The following is a 19,689-nucleotide window of genomic DNA, read 5'->3' on the forward strand; positions in this document are numbered from 1 at the left end:
GTTGAATGTTAAAGGCATCAGGTCATACCTTTGAATGTTAAAGGCATTAGCTCATACATTTGAATGTTAAAGGCATCAGGTCATACATTTGAGTGTTAAAGGCATCAGGTCATACATTTGAATGTTAAAGGCATCAAGTCATACATTTGAATGTTAAAGACATGAGGTCATACATTTGAATGTTAAAGGCATCATGTCATACCTTTGAATGTTAAAGGCATCAGGTAATACATTTGAATGTTAAAGGCATCAGGTAATACATTTGAATGTTCATGGCATAAGGTCATACATTGGATTGCTAAAGGAATCAGGTCATACCTTTGAATGTTAAAGCCATTAGGTCACACATTTGAATGCTAAAGGCATCATGTCATAAGTTTGAATGTTAAAGGCATCAGGTCATACATTTGAATGTTAAAGGCATCAAGTCATACATTTGAATATTAAAAGCATCAGGTCATACATATGAATGTTAAAGGCATCATGTCATACCTTTGAATGTTAAAGGCATTAGCTCATACATTTGAATGTTAAAGGCATCAGGTAATACATTTGAATGTTAAAGGCATCAGGTAATACATTTGAATGTTGAAGGTATGAGGTCATACAGTGGAATGTTAAAGACATCAGGTCATACATTTGAATGTTAAAGGCATCAAGTCATACATTTGAATGTTAAAGGCATCAGGTCATACATTTGAATGTTAAAGGCATCATGTCATACCTTTGAATGTTAAAGGCATTAGCTCATACATTTGAATGTTAAAGGCATCAGGTAATACATTTGAATGTTCAAGGCATAGGGTCATACATTTGAATGTTAAAGGCATCAGGTAATACATTTGAATGTTCATGGCATAAGGTCATACATTTGAATGCTAAAGGAATCAGGTCATACATTTGAATGCTAAAGGAATCAGGTCATACATTTGAATGCTAAAGGAATCAGGTCATACCTTCGAATGTTAAAGGCAACAGGTCATACATTTGAATGTTAAAGGCATCAAGTCATACATTTGAATGTTAAAGGCATCAAGTCATACATTTGAATGTTAAAGACATCAGGTCATACATTTGAATGTTAAAGGCATCAAGTCATACATTTGAATGTTAAAGGCATCAGGTCATACATTTGAGTGTTAAAGGCATCAGGTCATACATTTGAATGTTAAAGGCATCAGGTCATACATTTGAGTGTTAAAGGCATCAGGTCATACATTTGAATGTTAAAGGCATCAAGTCATACATTTGAATGTTAAAGACATGAGGTCATACATTTGAATGTTAAAGGCATCATGTCATACCTTTGAATGTTAAAGGCATCAGGTAATACATTTGAATGTTAAAGGCATCAGGTAATACATTTGAATGTTCATGGCATAAGGTCATACATTGGAATGCTAAAGGAATCAGGTCATACCTTTGAATGTTAAAGCCATTAGGTCACAGATTTGAATGCTAAAGGCATCATGTCATAAGTTTGAATGTTAAAGGCATCAGGTCATACATTTGAATGTTAAAGGCATCAAGTCATACATTTGAATATTAAAAGCATCAGGTCATACATATGAATGTTAAAGGCATCATGTCATACCTTTGAATGTTAAAGGCATTAGCTCATACATTTGAATGTTAAAGGCATCAGGTAATACATTTGAATGTTAAAGGCATCAGGTAATACATTTGAATGTTGAAGGCATGAGGTCATACAGTGGAATGTTAAAGACATCAGGTCATACATTTGAATGTTAAAGGCATCAAGTCATACATTTGAATGTTAAAGGCATCAGGTCATACATTTGAATGCTAAAGGCATCATGTCATACCTTTGAATGTTAAAGGCATCATGTCATACCTTTGAATGTTAAAGGCATTAGCTCATACATTTGAATGTTAAAGGCATCAGGTAATACATTTGAATGTTCAAGGCATAGGGTCATACATTTGAATGTTAAAGGCATCAGGTAATACATTTGAATGTTCAAGGCATAAGGTCATACATTTAAATGTTAAAGGCATCAGGTAATACATTTGAATGTTAAAGGCATCAGGTAATACATTTGAATGTTCATGGCATAAGGTCATACATTTGAATGCTAAAGGAATCAGGTCATACCTTTGAATGTTAAAGCCATTAGGTCACACATTTGAATGCTAAAGGCATCATGTCATAAGTTTGAATGTTAAAGGCATCAGGTCATACATTTGAATGTTAAAGGCATCAAGTCATACATTTGAATATTAAAGGCATCAGGTCATACATTTGAATGTTAAAGGCATCAGGTCATACATTTGAATGTTAAAGGCATCAAGTCATACATTTGAATATTAAAGGCATCAGGTCATACATATGAATGTTAAAGGCATCATGTCATACCTTTGAATGTTAAAGGCATTAGCTCATACATTTGAATGTTAAAGGCATCAGGTAATACATTTGAATGTTAAAGGCATCAGGTAATACATTTGAATGTTGAAGGCATGAGGTCATACAGTGGAATGTTAAAGACATCAGGTCATACATTTGAATGTTAAAGGCATCAAGTCATACATTTGAATGTTAAAGACATGAGGTCATACATTTGAATGTTAAAGGCATAGGGTCATACATTTGAATGTTAAAGGCATCAGGTAATACATTTGAATATTCATGGCATAAGGTCATACATTTGAATGCTAAAGGAATCAGGTCATACCTTCGAATGTTAAAGGCAACAGGTCATACATTTGAATGTTAAAGTCATCAAGTCATACATTTGAATGTTAAAGGCATCAGGTAATACATTGGAATGTTGAAGGCATCAGGTCATACATTTGAATGTTTAAGGCATGAGGTCATACATTTGAATGTTTAAGGCATGAGGTCATACAGTGGAATGTTAAAGACATCAGGTCATACATTGGAACATTAAAGGCATCAGGTCATACATTTGAATGTTAAAGTCAACTGTTGTCACTGTTCACAGTATAGTCACATAATTTTGTCCAGATTCATTCATACATGTATATTTTAATATAGACCTGTAAAAACATTTGCAAAAAATCAAACTAAAAACATTAATACAACATAGTTAAGCTCTAGTGACCTTTCCCTTTGATATATAGTATTATTTCCTTTATCATAGTTTAATTCAATATTCAATGAATATGCCACATCATTATTAATTTTTAATACAAACAAGTTTTAGGATTGAAACAGCAGTAAAAAATGCACAGCCATCACAGAGACAATTGGAATAAATGTATTAAGATGGAATTCACCACTATGAATATTTTTAGTTTATTTTGTGTCTTTTGTATGATAAGTAAGTGGGGATATCCCTAAGCACTTATCGTGATTAATGTTTTTGAAGTGTGTTTTTAAATTAGTAATATAAAAGCTCTATAATTGTGTACTACTATTCCTGCGAATTTAGATTTTTGAAATTTATATACTTCGACAAAGAAATGTTTTGTCAAATGAACTGTATGTCAAAAAAAAATTTTTTTACATTTTTCCTTTCAAAATGTGGATGCAATATTTTGCCTGTTATGCATATTTCCATTATTTTTGTTTTGATGACTTTGGACTAAACAGACATAATTTTCTATTGGCTTCAGATCTTGATCAAAAGATTGGCATCCAAAGGGTTATTCATAAGAGTGCTTATACCGGTTATCTGATATCTTGTTTTCTGTTAAGATAGTTTATGTATTTTATTGGTAAGTTTGCAAATGTGCAACTGTGACTGTGCAACAATTCTCTCCACGAGTTGATTGAAACCCAGTCTAGTATTCCCATGGAATTTGGGAGATACATTACCAATGATATTGATTACAAAATAAATGATTTATTTCATTGAACACATGCAGTAATGCATATTCCCACTAGGATCAGTGATCTGTGAATGTGTATCACCAGCAATCAGTCAAATAGAAACAGTCCAAATATTGACTACTACTTTCTAAATTTTTGCATGATATTTTTATACAGGACATCTGCATGTCGTTAACACTAACGGAAGATTTTATATTAATAATTAGGTGATCAAGTTTGATACAGTTTGGAATAGAATTAGTAAAGTTATTGTCTACACATTAACAACTATTAACAACAATGGCAACAATGACATTTCTCTCTTGATAAACCTTTCCCTTTCATCTTTGATGATATGGCAAAGTAATAAAACACATTTGGAGAAGATTTTACCTGATTGCGATCCCATCCTCTTGTCAAGTATATATTATAATCCAGAAATTCTGGTTTGCCTTGTTCCTTCATTTGTGTTTCTAAATATTGCAGTAAATCCGAAAACCATTCAAATGCATTGGTATCGGGACATATCCAGTAAAAATAAACTTTTTGTAGTTTAAGTTCAAAATCAGGATTCAAATACTTGTACCTAAGAGACAGAGATGATTTTAAGCAGTAATAAAAATAAATGAAATACACTCTTTTCAATATCATATTACAATATTTAATTTGGGTAGCAGCCAATAGCTTCCATACTTCTATTAGAATTCTGCAACTATTTGAAAACACAGGTAAACTTACTTGATATAAAGGTTTTACACCACAATTAGGATTTCTATCAAAGACCAGGAGTCACATACACACATAAGAACTAACAAATACAATTCTCTTCATTTTGAAAACTTATTACAAATAAATGCTTGCTTTGATTGCTGAGTGGAATGTTAGCGACAAGCAAACACAGTAAAAAGGACGTACGTATAGAAAATACTCAGTAATGTTGAATTGCAATTTTTATATGAAACTTTTTACTGATGAGAGGATACTGTTTGCTCCATGTGTAAACATTATCTACAGAGATTTTATTTGTACTATAGCGCAGCTTTTCAAGTTTTGTCATCCATGCATATCCATAGTAGTTTAACCGTTACATAAAACATAAAATTATATTGATGCATGTGTGAGCAAATGGCTGTGCTTTTATAGTGGTAATAGTAGTTAAATTATTTATTAGGAGTAACACACCATTTCACACAAACCTCATAAAGTACATCAATAAAAGTAAAGTGTATTATACAATAAATACTGCTGTCACCTATAGTGTGAGTGCTAATAAATTAGATTTAATCTAAACAATCTAATATTAATAAAAAAGATGTGAACAGTGTTACAGCTAAGAACAATGCAATATACTGAACACAAATTTCAGGTCTGTTTAACGATAAAACACTTTCTGTTGGTAGCCCATATAGGTCATCAATGATTCTATAACACAAATTTCACATTGCTTAGTCCTTCAGAAGTATGACAAAATAGACACTTTTATGTTTTCTAGATAAATTATCTACAGCATGAATTAGTGTGATTGTGGGGTAGATAAATTAGCTACATTATGAATTAGTGTGATTGTAGGATAGATAAATTAGCTACATTATGAATTAGTGTGATTGTAGGATAGATAAATTATCTACATTATGAATTAGTGTGATTGTAGGGTAGATAAATTATCTACATTATGAATTAGTGTGATTGTAGGATAGATAAATTAGCTACATTATGAATTAGTGTGATTGCAGGATAGATAAATTAGCTACATTATGAATTAGTGTGATTGTAGGATAGATAAATTAGCTACATTATGAATTAGTGTGATTGCAGGATAGATAAATTAGCTACATTATGAATTAGTGTGATTGTAGGATAGATAAATTAGCTACATTATGAATTAGTGTGATTGCAGGATAGATAAATTAGCTACATTATGAATTAGTGTGATTGTAGGATAGATAAATTAGCTACATTATGAATTAGTGTGATTGCAGGATAGATAAATTAGCTACATTATGAATTAGTGTGATTGTAGGATAGATAAATTATCTACATTATGAATTAGTGTGATTGTAGGATAGATAAATTAGCTACATTATAAATTAGTGTGATTTAGGGTAGATAAATCATCTACATTATGAATTAGTGTGATTGTAGGGTAGATAAATTATCTACATTATGAATTAGTGTGATTGTAGGATAGATAAATTATCTACATTATGAATTAGTGTGATTGTAGGGTAGATAAATTATCTACATTATGAATTAGTGTGATTGTAGGATAGATAAATTATCTACATTATAAATTAGTGTGATTGTAGGGTAGATAAATTATCTACATTATGAATTAGTGTGATTGCAGAATAGATAAATTAGCTACATTATAAATTAGTGTGATTGTAGGATAGATAAATTATCTACATTATGAATTAGTGTGATTGTAGGATAGATAAATCATCTACATTATGAATTAGTGTGATTGTAGGATAGATAAATTAGCTACATTATGAATTAGTGTGATTGCAGGATAGATAAATTAGCTACATTATGAATTAGTGTGATTGTAGGATAGATAAATTATCTACATTATGAATTAGTGTGATTGTAGGATAGATAAATTAGCTACATTATAAATTAGTGTGATTTAGGGTAGATAAATTAGCTACATTATGAATTAGTGGGATTGCAGGATAGATAAATTAGCTACATTATGAATTAGTGTGATTGTAGGGTAGATAAATTAGCTACATTATAAATTAGTGTGATTGTAGGATAGATAAATTAGCTACATTATGAATTAGTATGATTGTAGGGTAGACAAATTAGCTACATTGTAAATTAGTGTGATTGCAGGAAAGATAAATTATCTACATCATGAATTAGTATGATTGTAGGGTGGACCACTGCCAACAAAAGTAAGCCTGTAAGTGGAGTACCGAAGTTGCCAATGCCAATGCACAGTTCGGTGGTGGAACTTTTAACTTCAACATAAACTGTGTATCATAGTCGTCCAGTTCAAGTTCTGGTTCTGTTGTGGCCCCAACTAAATGTCCACAAGTTATTTATTCAGACAGTGACTCAGATTAGACGTCTGATTACTTTTTTTTCACACACACAGTGACACACGTTCTACACTGACATGCATTGCTATGGCATAACACTATCTTGGGACTTATTAATAGGCAATAGGGTTCCCGACCTAAATGCCATCCTGGTTTGTCGCACGTTCTTTCTTTAATATGAAATAATCAAATATGAAACATGTAATAATAACAGAACCCCACACCTTCCATGTGGCTTTCATTGCGTATGGAAGTTATTTTCACTTGAGATGCGGTGTATTCTGCTGCTTCGCTCATGAAAGTATGGCCGCAGGATATCCATACGCAATGTAGGCCACAAGGAGGGTGTGGGGTTTTGTCATAGTATCTTACCATATTGATTTCAATATTGAAGCAAATGGAGTGACTCCAATACCAGCTGCTATACACACACCCACATTATACTCAAATATATCAGTACTTGCTGTACCAAATGGACCGTCTACTGACAAACTGTGGGATATACATAAGAAGAATTACATGAATTCTAATTTGTGACAGTTATCTACAAAAACATCACTGGTTAAAATAATTTTTATTGAAATCATTTATGCAAACATAAAAGTCTAATTGCTAATATATTATAAATATTTTTGGTAATTGAAGATGCAAAACAAATTAAATTGGAATGAATATTTGTAGGTTTATGTGTCTATTGTAGAAAGAAATTGAACTCTTCTAGCCATCTACATTGTAGCAGTCTTCTTCAGCCATGCAAAACATGCCCTCTTGTGGCAGAACTCTTCCACAACTCTTTTGTTACAGGATACGACTTCAAAAAAACCTGTATGGTGTTTTTCGTTTTAGTTCTTAGTATTTGAAATTTACTGAGTAACTAATGATCAAAATGATTTGACATATTTTTTAAGCTTAAATTATGAATCCCCACTTTCAGGTGCATGGAGCTCAATCCATGAATCCCGCTTTCAGACACATGGAGGTCAATCCATGAATCCCTGCTTTCAAACACATGGGGGGCAATCCATGAATCCCGCTTTTAGACGCATGGAGGATAATCCATGAATCCCCCCTTTCAGATGCATGGAGCTCAATCCATGAATCCCGCTTTTAGACGCATGGAGGGCAATCCATGAATCCTGCTTTCAGACGCATGGAGGTCAATCCATGAATCCCTGCTTTCAAACACATGGGGGGCAATCCACGAATCCCGCTTTTAGACGCATGGAGGATAATCCATGAATCCCCCCTTTCAGATGCATGGAGCTCAATCCATGAATCCCGCTTTTAGACGCATGGAGGGCAATCCATGAATCCTGCTTTCAGACGCACTGAGATCAATCCATGAATCCTCTCTTTTAGACGCATGGAGGGCAATCCATGAATCCTGCTTTCAGACGCATTGAGGTCAATCCATGAATCCTCTCTTTCAGACGCATGGAGGACAATCCATGAATCCCCTCTTTCAGGCGCATGGGGGGCAATCCATGAATCCTGCTTTCAGACGCATGGAGGTCAATCCATGAATCCCCGCTTTCAAACGCATGGGGGGCAATCCATGAATTCCGCTTTTAGACGCATGGAGGATAATCCATGAATCCGCCCTTTCAGATGCATGGAGCTCAATCCAAGAATCCCGCTTTTAGACGCATGGAGGGCAATCCATGAATCCTGCTTTCAGACGCATTGAGGTCAATCCATGAATCCCCGCTTTCAGACGCATGGAGGTCAATCCATGAATCCTCTCTTTCAGACGCATGGAGGACAATCCGTGAATCCCCTCTTTCAGGCACATGGGGGGCAATCCATGAATCCTGCTTTCAGACGCATGGAGGTCAATCCATGAATCCCCGCTTTCAAACGCATGGGGGGCAATTCATGAATCCCGATTTTAGACGCATGGAGGATAATCCATGAATCCCCCCTTTCAGATGCATGGAGCTCAATCCATGAATCCCGCTTTTAGACGCATGGAGGGCAATCCATGAATCCTGCTTTCAGACGCATTGAGGTCAATCCATGAATCCTCGCTTTCAGACGCATGGAGGACAATCCATGAATCCGCTCTTTCAGGCGCATGGGGGGCAATCCATGAATCTCGCTTTCAGACGCAAGGAGGTCAGGTCAATCCATGAATCCCCCCTTTCAGACGCATGGAGGTCAATCCATGAATCTCCCCTTTCAGACACATGGAGGTCAATCCATGAATCCCCCCTTTCAGACGAATGGAGGTCAATCCATGAATCCCCCTTTCAGATGCATGGAGGTCAATCCATGAATCTCCTGTTTCAGGCGCATGGAGGTCAATCCATGAATTCTCGCTATCAGATGCATGGAGGTCAATCCATGAATCCTCGCTTTCAGACGCATTGAGGACAATCCATGAATCCTCCCTTTCAGACGCATGGAGGTCAATTCATGAATTCCCTCTTTTCAGACGCATGGAGGGCAATCCATGAATCCTGCTTTCAGATGCAAGGAGGTCAATCCATGAATCCTCCCTTTCAGGTGCATTGAGGTCAATCCATGAATCCCACTTTCAGACGCATTGAGGTCAATCCATGAATCCCCTCTTTCAGATGCATGGAGGACAATCCATGAATCCCCTCTTTAGGATACATGGAGGTCAATCCATGAATCCCCTGTTTCAGGCGCATGGAGGTCAATCCATGAATCCTCGCTTTCAGACGCATTGAGGTCAATCCATGAATCCTCGCTTTCAGACGCATTGAGGTCAATCTATGAATCTCCGCTTTCAGACGCATTGAGGTCAATCCATGAATTCCCTCCTTTCAGGTGCATGGAGGTCAATCCATGAGTACCTGCTTTCAGACTATATCTGAATTATGGATTTTACAAAACATGTCCATATGTGTCTTTTGGTAAATGTTGAGTAAATGACAAACTAATTGAATATGAGAATTCTTTGATTGCTATGTTTAAGATATCCACAAATGGTGAGAAAAACTCCAGGTGATGACTATATCTAAATATGTGAAAACTAAAACAAGGAGTAGAAGTACTTTAAACTGAAGCTCTTGTAGAGTTCAATTATTTGCATGCATGCTAATTAGCATAATCACTCACCATCTTTCTGTTGCCACATATAATGATAATTATAAATATCCATAATCAAATTAAATCGATGCCTATTAAAGCAAAGCAGTTGTCACCAGTGCACAGACAGGAATTGAGTCTTAAGTGCTACAAACACTAAGGCTTCTGGGTAGACACTTTGTAAACAATGACACGCTATGGCTGTCTGCTGCATGCACATGTGATGAATCCCCCACTTTAATATTTTACCAAAAGATATATTTAGGTTTTAATCATTCTATAAAAAAAGATTACAATTTTTCCATGGACAAAAGATTTTGTGTGTTTTCCACTCAAAAATAAAGTGAAGACATAAAGTGAAAAGTGTTTTCAATCAAAAAGTGTCATTATACTATTTTGCATTTATCAATCACCATATTATATTACAATCAGTGATATAACAATGACAACAAGACATGAATGTCACAGTCCTCATTATTTAATTATAAAATACTCTATGTGGGTACAACTCATCATAAAGTGATTTCCCTTAATCTGATAACTGAAAACTTTCATTGACACATGTCCAAAATCTCAGAGTACACAAGTGCAACCAAACTATGTCTCATACATGCTCAAGAAACTGCATTCATAAATCTGAGTAAACCTTTAAGATGTACCTTTAATAACAACTTAACTTCTTTGTTAATTCAGGTCTTTGTATATTACCAGAACCTGGGTTTGTTTCAGTATCACCACTATAATTCCCATCAAAATGTAGCCCTGACATCCTCTACATTTTCTACTGAGATTGATAATGGTATTACCCACCTGTCACTAATTCAAATCTAGGTCATGACCAGCTCATTTTGAACAAAATCCATCCAGAAATGCCACAAATGCTTGATTTTTGATGATTTTTTACCACAAAAATGACCACCATTCGGCCATTTTGAATTGGATCATCAAACCAATATATCCATATATCTGTGACATGATGTATAATGAATATTTAAAATTTGAACGAAATCAGTCAAAGCATGTCAGAGATATGGCATTAGAACCACATTCATTAAAACAAAATAGCTGCCACTCTGCCATTTTTAATCTTATTTGAAAAACAAAATAATGTGCATCAAGGTCCAGTAATTTCCAATGTCTATACAAAGTTTGAACAAAATATATTTGTAAACAGTCAAGAAATGCTTGATTTTGATGATTTTTCATAACAAAAATGGCTTGAAACAGATCGCAAAACAATTTTATGTGCTTATGCATATTATCATATGTGATGTATGTGTGAAGTTTGAATGTAATCGGTCTAGGCATGCCAAATATATACATGTAGGTCAATCAATATGTCCCCGTTTTCAAACTGCATCTGAACGGGGAATAATTAAAATCTGTTGTAAACACACAATATATTGCTCATATTGTCTTACACACATAGACATCTTCACACTCAGGCATCTTTTACCTAGTAAACATTCACCTAGGCATCTCATTCACTCAAACATCTTCACACTCACCTAGGCATCTCATTCACTCAAACATCATCACACTCACCTAGGCATCTCATTCACTCAAACATCTTCACACTCACCTAGGCATCTCATTCACTCAAACATCTTCACACTCACCTAGGCATCTCATTCACTCAAACATCTTCACACTCACCTAGGCATCTCATTCACTCAAACATCTTCACACTCACCTAGGCATCTCATTCACTCAAACATCTTCACACTCACCTAGGCATCTCATTCACTCAAACATCATCACACTCACCTAGGCATCTCATTCACTCAAACATCTTCACACTCACCTAGGCATCTCATTCACTCAAACATCTTCACACTCACCTAGGCATCTCATTCACTCAAACATCTTCACACTCACCTAGGCATCTCATTCACTCAAACATCTTCACACTCACCTAGGCATCTCATTCACTCAAACATCTTCACACTCACCTAGGCATCTCATTCACTCAAACATCATCACACTCACCTAGGCATCTCATTCACTCAAACATCTTCACACTCACCTAGGCATCTCATTCACTCAAACATCTTCACACTCACCTAGGCATCTCATTCACTCAAACATCTTCACACTCACCTAGGCATCTCATTCACTCAAACATCTTCACACTCACCTAGGCATCTCATTCACTCAAACATCTTCACACTCACCTAGGCATCTCATTCACTCAAACATCATCACACTCACCTAGGCATCTCATTCACTCAAACATCTTCACACTCACCTAGGCATCTCATTCACTCAAACATCTTCACACTCACCTAGGCATCTCATTCACTCAAACATCTTCACACTCACCTAGGCATCTCATTCACTCAAACATCTTCACACTCACCTAGGCATCTCATTCACTCAAACATCTTCACACTCACCTAGGCATCTCATTCACTCAAACATCTTCACACTCACCTAGGCATCTCATTCACTCAAACATCTTCACACTCACCTAGGCATTTTGGAAGCTTCCTGAAATTCCAATTCATCAACTCTACACAATTTAGCCAAAGCTTCTGTCCAATCACCGACAAGACGAATATGAACAGTAAAAGTGTTCTCCTCAGGTGCCTTTGATTAAAAGTAACAGGATAATAGCCAAGTTAGTAATATTATGAGGTTATTACGAGAATACTGAAAAGTATGCACGAAGACAGTACAGCAGGAGTATCAAGTGACGTGCAGGGGAGGTCGAGGCGACCGTGTACTGTCCGAGTGCATGTACTTTGGGATATCCTTGTAATCACCTTATTATTATTAATATACATCTTTTCTTTTCAAAGATATATCTAAAAGGTTTAGAACAGATTTAGTGAACTTCTTTGCCATGTTTGTTTTTATTATTAGAGAAAGCTTACATGCTTAAGTAAATATTCCATATCCGGAATTCACATTTCCTAATATGGTATATCCAGTGCAATACCACAAAATTATGACACACTGTAATTGTAAGTGATAATATAAATTATTATACATCTGTCACCATAACGTTGTAATCCACTGATTTCTATTAGTATAGGAGTGAAAATATGACATGTTAATGCCGTGTTCCAGATGAAAATATCAGTCATGTGATATTTTCACTTGGTAGTTGGCACTACATGTATTTCGATCAAAGTCTATTCCTGTGGCAAATATCGAACATAAATATTTGTGATATGACACAATATTTTTTTTTGTCAGCGGCGAATACACTCTAAGTTCGCTTAATACCAAATGTCAACTGAATTGGACAAAATTATTATTTTCCCTATAGACATAGTGCCAATTAGAATATATGGCAACCTTAGGCATTTTAAGTTGAAAAAAGAAAATTAATTTTTCATAAATTCATCATCCGTGCATTAAGTATGGTAAAATGACAACAACAAACATGGAATAAAAAGGATAATATAGAAACTCTCACATACACTAAATAGTTATAACTATCACATTTAAAACTTAAAGCTTCGATATAGAAAATGAATCATACACATTTGCTTTTGTTCAATTTTTGGATTTTTAAATTGTATTCGTAAGATGTTTTAGCAGATATATATATAATGCCACACAATATTTTCTTAGGTTGATATCAGCAAACATGAGTGATCCAAGCCATAGGAGAGGATGAAAATCAGATGATGTCAATATATAAATAAATATATATATATAAATATATATATCACATACATAGAATGTTAAAAGTGGAACTGAATACTAATATATCAAAGTCTGGATCTACTATGTTAATTCTGTTGAAGCAATGGCGTTTTATTTTAGGCCAATGCCTTGCCTATATTATTTGAAGATTCTGTTCATTCATTTATTTAGCTATGATTTGTTTTTAATTTCAACAAGCTTGACAACATGAATCATTTTCAGCACAATCTGTAGTTATCAGACCAAATAAAAACACAGAAACCTCGGATATTAATCTTCATCAATAGCACATGTACCCAGTATGTAAGCAGTATGTCAAACTATGTGATTTATGTTCCGTCCTGTACTATAAACATAGAACTGTAGAGATACACATATGTTATGCATATGGTTATCACTTACATCCTAGCTCTCATGATATACATGTATATGCATTGACAAGAATGAAGAGATAATGATTAATGAAAGATTATGAAAGTTACCAAATTGCAATCTTTATAAAGATGTACGTACATTCAAGCAACTACGACATCCATGTCAAAATTATACTTTAAATTTTGTTTGAATGAATAAGCCATATTCCATGCAACACAAAGCTGTGGGAGAAAACACATGGCCTGGATTAACCCCATAGCAACAGACAATGATCACATGACACAGGTCAAGTTATCCTGTCAGAGTGGTTGACAATGTGAATGTACTACATTGTAAGTTATAACCACATGTGATTCCTGGTTAGCTGCTTGTTCCCATAGAGATAGTTTTGATAAAATAATCCTTCCAGTGACATGTGCAGTTTTGTTACTCCAACACATACAAATATAAAGTCACGAGGTTGGTGAAACAATAATATTTTCGGTATGTTTTTTATATTTCAGATGTTTGTGTTTACAAGGAAAATAAGACTGTTACAGTAGTTTCATATCTTTCTTCTGTTCATGTATGACTGAGTTGAAGTTTAATACAAATGTCATGCAAAGTTAGTCATATATTTCTTTGTAAGTTTTTTATTTAAATAATATGAATTTAAATTGTAAAATAACACCATTCATATTGTTTTTATTTTTTAGACATACCCATGCATATAAATTATGAATCAAGACATCATGTGATGCTGCCACACAAACTACCATCAATTTGGAAGACCTGAAGTGTCAGAGCACTCTCAGACCATAGATTAATTAAAAGAGATTGTTGCTCAAATTATTATATTTTTGGGCATTTGACCCATTCACAGTGCAATTGTGCAATTTACAACTCATTTTATATTACATATTGCTGTACTTCAGTTTAGATGTATGTACAAAATATAGGCTAAGCAATTAAGCAAACTGTAAATAAATGTATTATGTATATGTGTTTGTGAGTTTATATATACTCATGATTGAGACACAACAATGAGAAGTGTTGTTGAAATTAAATAGACCAGTCACATCATCCACAGAAATGTAATTAAACATCTGAAGCAATGAGATGTAAACTATATTATCCTTATCACAAGCCAAACGCACCCACCATATTTGTGTTAAAAATAATAAGTTAGGGTACGTGGGTCTGTAAAATTGCACCCATGATCGGAAAGAAGTTCCTTAACAACGGTCGTGGGATCATATTGTGCCAAGTCTGCATCCACAAGAGTATGCACAGCGTTGGTGGGTTTGATATATCTTTCTTATAGTTGGACATGCTATTCTATCGAAGTATGTAAAAGTGTGAAAGTGTTCCATCTTGGAAATGTCTAATTACACGACAAAAAAAGATAAACTTCAGTGCATTTTTTCAAAGTATCAATAGTTATGACGTCATTTTGTTACAAAGCTTGACCTGTGTCACATGAGTAACAACCGGTTGATAAAGCAAAAATCGTATCGTGAATTCTCACACACATCAGAAAATCAATTATTGTGCAGTGATCTGTGATTGTGATCTGACAAGTTAGTAAAAATATGATTCTACTTACAGATGTGAGAGTAAATGGATGCCATTCTAATCTTGATATCTTAGAACATTGTAAAAAAACATACTGTCCTGGAAACATCTCAAATCCTTTTTTCTTCAGCTGTAATTCTATCACTTTAGATGGATGCTTCACAACCTGAAAATCAATAAAAATAAAATTCAAAAACATATTGAAACATTTACATTACAATCCAATTATCTTACCTGTCTTCAGAATTAATAAATACCGGTAGTAACAATATAATAGGGATGATTAATGTGATCTAGTTATTACACATGTATGGGTGCCATACAGTGTATAACACATAAGGTTGGATATGGGTGCCATACAGTGTATAACACAACAGGTTGGATATGGGTGCCATACAGTGTATAACACATAAGGTTGGATATGGGTGCCATACAGTGTATAACACATAAGGTTGGATATGGGTGCCATACAGTGTATAACACATAAGGTTGGATATGGGTGCCATACAGTGTATAACACAACAGGTTGAATATGGGTGCCATACAGTGTATAACACATAAGGTTGGATATGGGTGCCATACAGTATACAACACATCAGGTTGGATATGGGTGCCATACAGTATACAACACATCAGGTTGGATATGGGTGCCATACAGTGTACAACACATCAGGTTGAATATGGGTGCCATACAGTGTATAACACATCAGGTTGGATATGGGTGCCATACAGTATACAACACATCAGGTTGGATATGGGTGCCATACAGTATACAACACATCAGGTTGGATATGGGTGCCATACAGTGTACAACACATCAGGTTGAATATGGGTGCCATACAGTCTACAACACATCAGGTTGGATATGGGTGCCATACAGTCTACAACACATCAGGTAGAATAGGGGTGAAATACAGTGTACAACACATCAGATTGAACATGGGTGTCATACAGTATACGCCATACAGTGTACAAAACATCAGGTTGGATATGGGTGCCATACAGTGTACAACACATCAGGTTGGATATGGGTGCCATACAGTGTACAACACATCAGACTGTATATGGGTGTCATACAGTGTACAACACATCAGGTTCAATAAGGGTGCCATACAGTGTACAACACATCCGGTAGGATATGGGTGCCATACAGTGTACAACACATCCGGGAGGATATGGGTGCCATACAGTGCATAACACATCAGACTGGATATGGGTGCCATACAGTGCATAACACATCAGACTGGATATGGGTGCCATACACTGTACAACACATCAGGTTGGATATGCTGCCATACAGTGTACAACACATCAGGTTGGATATGGATGCCATACAGTGTACAACACATCAGGCTGGATATGGGTGCCATACAGTGTATAACACATCAGGTTGGATATGGGTGCCATACAGTGTACAACACATCAGGTTGAATAAGGGTGCCATACAGTGTATAACACATAAGGTTGGATATGGGTGCCATACAGTATACAACACATCAGGTTGGATATGGGTGCCATACAGTATACAACACATCAGGTTGGATATGGGTGCCATACAGTGTACAACACATCAGGTTGAATATGGGTGCCATACAGTGTATAACACATCAGGTTGGATATGGGTGCCATACAGTATACAACACATCAGGTTGGATATGGGTGCCATACAGTATACAACACATCAGGTTGGATATGGGTGCCATACAGTGTACAACACATCAGGTTGAATATGGGTGCCATACAGTCTACAACACATCAGGTTGGATATGGGTGCCATACAGTCTACAACACAATAGGTAGAATAGGGGTGAAATACAGTGTACAACACATCAGATTGAACATGGGTGTCATACAGTATACAACACATCAGGTTGGATATGGGTGCCATACAGTGTACAAAACATCAGGTTGGATATGGGTGCCATACAGTGTACAACACATCAGGTTGGATATGGGTGCCATACAGTGTACAACACATCAGACTGTATATGGGTGTCATACAGTGTACAACACATCAGGTTCAATAAGGGTGCCATACAGTGTACAACACATCCGGTAGGATATGGGTGCCATACAGTGTACAACACATCCGGGAGGATATGGGTGCCATACAGTGCATAACACATCAGACTGGATATGGGTGCCATACAGTGCATAACACATCAGACTGGATATGGGTGCCATACACTGTACAACACATCAGGTTGGATATGCTGCCATACAGTGTACAACACATCAGGTTGGATATGGATGCCATACAGTGTACAACACATCAGGCTGGATATGGGTGCCATACAGTGTACAACACATCAGGTTGAATATGGGTGCCATACAGTGTACAACACATCAGGTTGAATAAGGGTGCCATACAGCGTACAACACATCAGGTTGAATATGGGTGCCATACAGTGTACAACACATCAGGTTGAATAAGGGTGCCATACAGCGTACAACACATCAGGTTGAATATGGGTGCCATACAGTGTACAACACATCAGGTTGGATATGGGTGCCATACAGTGTACAACACATCAGACTGGATATGGGTGCCACACAGTGTACAACACATCAGGTTCAATATGAGTGCCATACAGTGTACAACACATCAGACTGGATATGGGTGCCATACAGTGTATAACACATCAGGTTGGATATGGGTGCCATACAGTGTACAACACATCAGGTTGAATAAGGGTGCCATACAGTGTATAACACATAAGGTTGGATATGGGTGCCATACAGTATACAACACATCAGGTTGGATATGGGTGCCATACAGTATACAACACATCAGGTTGGATATGGGTGCCATACAGTGTACAACACATCAGGTTGAATATGGGTGCCATACAGTGTATAACACATCAGGTTGGATATGGGTGCCATACAGTATACAACACATCAGGTTGGATATGGGTGCCATACAGTATACAACACATCAGGTTGGATATGGGTGCCATACAGTGTACAACACATCAGGTTGAATATGGGTGCCATACAGTCTACAACACATCAGGTTGGATATGGGTGCCATACAGTCTACAACACAATAGGTAGAATAGGGGTGAAATACAGTGTACAACACATCAGATTGAACATGGGTGTCATACAGTATACAACACATCAGGTTGGATATGGGTGCCATACAGTGTACAAAACATCAGGTTGGATATGGGTGCCATACAGTGTACAACACATCAGGTTGGATATGGGTGCCATACAGTGTACAACACATCAGACTGTATATGGGTGTCATACAGTGTACAACACATCAGGTTCAATAAGGGTGCCATACAGTGTACAACACATCCGGTAGGATATGGGTGCCATACAGTGTACAACACATCCGGGAGGATATGGGTGCCATACAGTGCATAACACATCAGACTGGATATGGGTGCCATACAGTGCATAACACATCAGACTGGATATGGGTGCCATACACTGTACAACACATCAGGTTGGATATGCTGCCATACAGTGTACAACACATCAGGTTGGATATGGATGCCATACAGTGTACAACACATCAGGCTGGATATGGGTGCCATACAGTGTACAACACATCAGGTTGAATATGGGTGCCATACAGTGTACAACACATCAGGTTGAATAAGGGTGCCATACAGCGTACAACACATCAGGTTGAATATGGGTGCCATACAGTGTACAACACATCAGGTTGAATAAGGGTGCCATACAGCGTACAACACATCAGGTTGAATATGGGTGCCATACAGTGTACAACACATCAGGTTGGATATGGGTGCCATACAGTGTACAACACATCAGACTGGATATGGGTGCCACACAGTGTACAACACATCAGGTTCAATATGAGTGCCATACAGTGTACAACACATCAGACTGGATATGGGTGCCATACAGTGTACAACACATCAGGTTGGAAATGGGTGCCATACACTGTAGAACACATCAGGTTGGATATGCTGCCATACAGTGTACAACACATCAGGTTGGATATGGATGCCATACAGTGTACAACACAACAGGTTGGATATGGGTGCCATTACAGCGTACAGCACATCAGGTTGGATATGGGTGCCATACAGTGTACAACACATCAGGTTGGATATGGGTGCCATACAGTGTACAACACATGAGGCTGGATATGGATGCCATACAGTGTACAACACATCAGGATGGATATGGGTGCCATACAGTGTATAACACATCAGGTTGGAT

The 19,689-nt window shown here is 36.4% G+C and overlaps 1 protein-coding gene across 1 annotated transcript in view; it reads right to left on the minus strand.

The window, feature by feature from the left end:
* The window catches only part of LOC100377887 (NADPH oxidase 2-like), a 58,210-nt gene that overhangs the window by 15,019 nt on the left and 23,502 nt on the right, over positions 1 to 19,689 (minus strand). The window contains exons 9-12 of the mRNA XM_085505370.1: positions 15,515 to 15,649; positions 12,368 to 12,486; positions 7,216 to 7,335; positions 4,190 to 4,382 (exon numbers count right to left, since the gene is read on the minus strand). Of these exons, the coding sequence (XP_085361496.1) occupies positions 4,190 to 4,382; positions 7,216 to 7,335; positions 12,368 to 12,486; positions 15,515 to 15,649 (567 nt within the window). The remainder of the gene's footprint in view (positions 1 to 4,189; positions 4,383 to 7,215; positions 7,336 to 12,367; positions 12,487 to 15,514; positions 15,650 to 19,689) is intronic.

Source organism: Saccoglossus kowalevskii, chromosome 11 (genome assembly GCF_978046115.1).
Source record: "Saccoglossus kowalevskii chromosome 11, keSacKowa6.1, whole genome shotgun sequence".
Taxonomy (NCBI): Eukaryota; Metazoa; Hemichordata; class Enteropneusta; family Harrimaniidae; genus Saccoglossus; species Saccoglossus kowalevskii.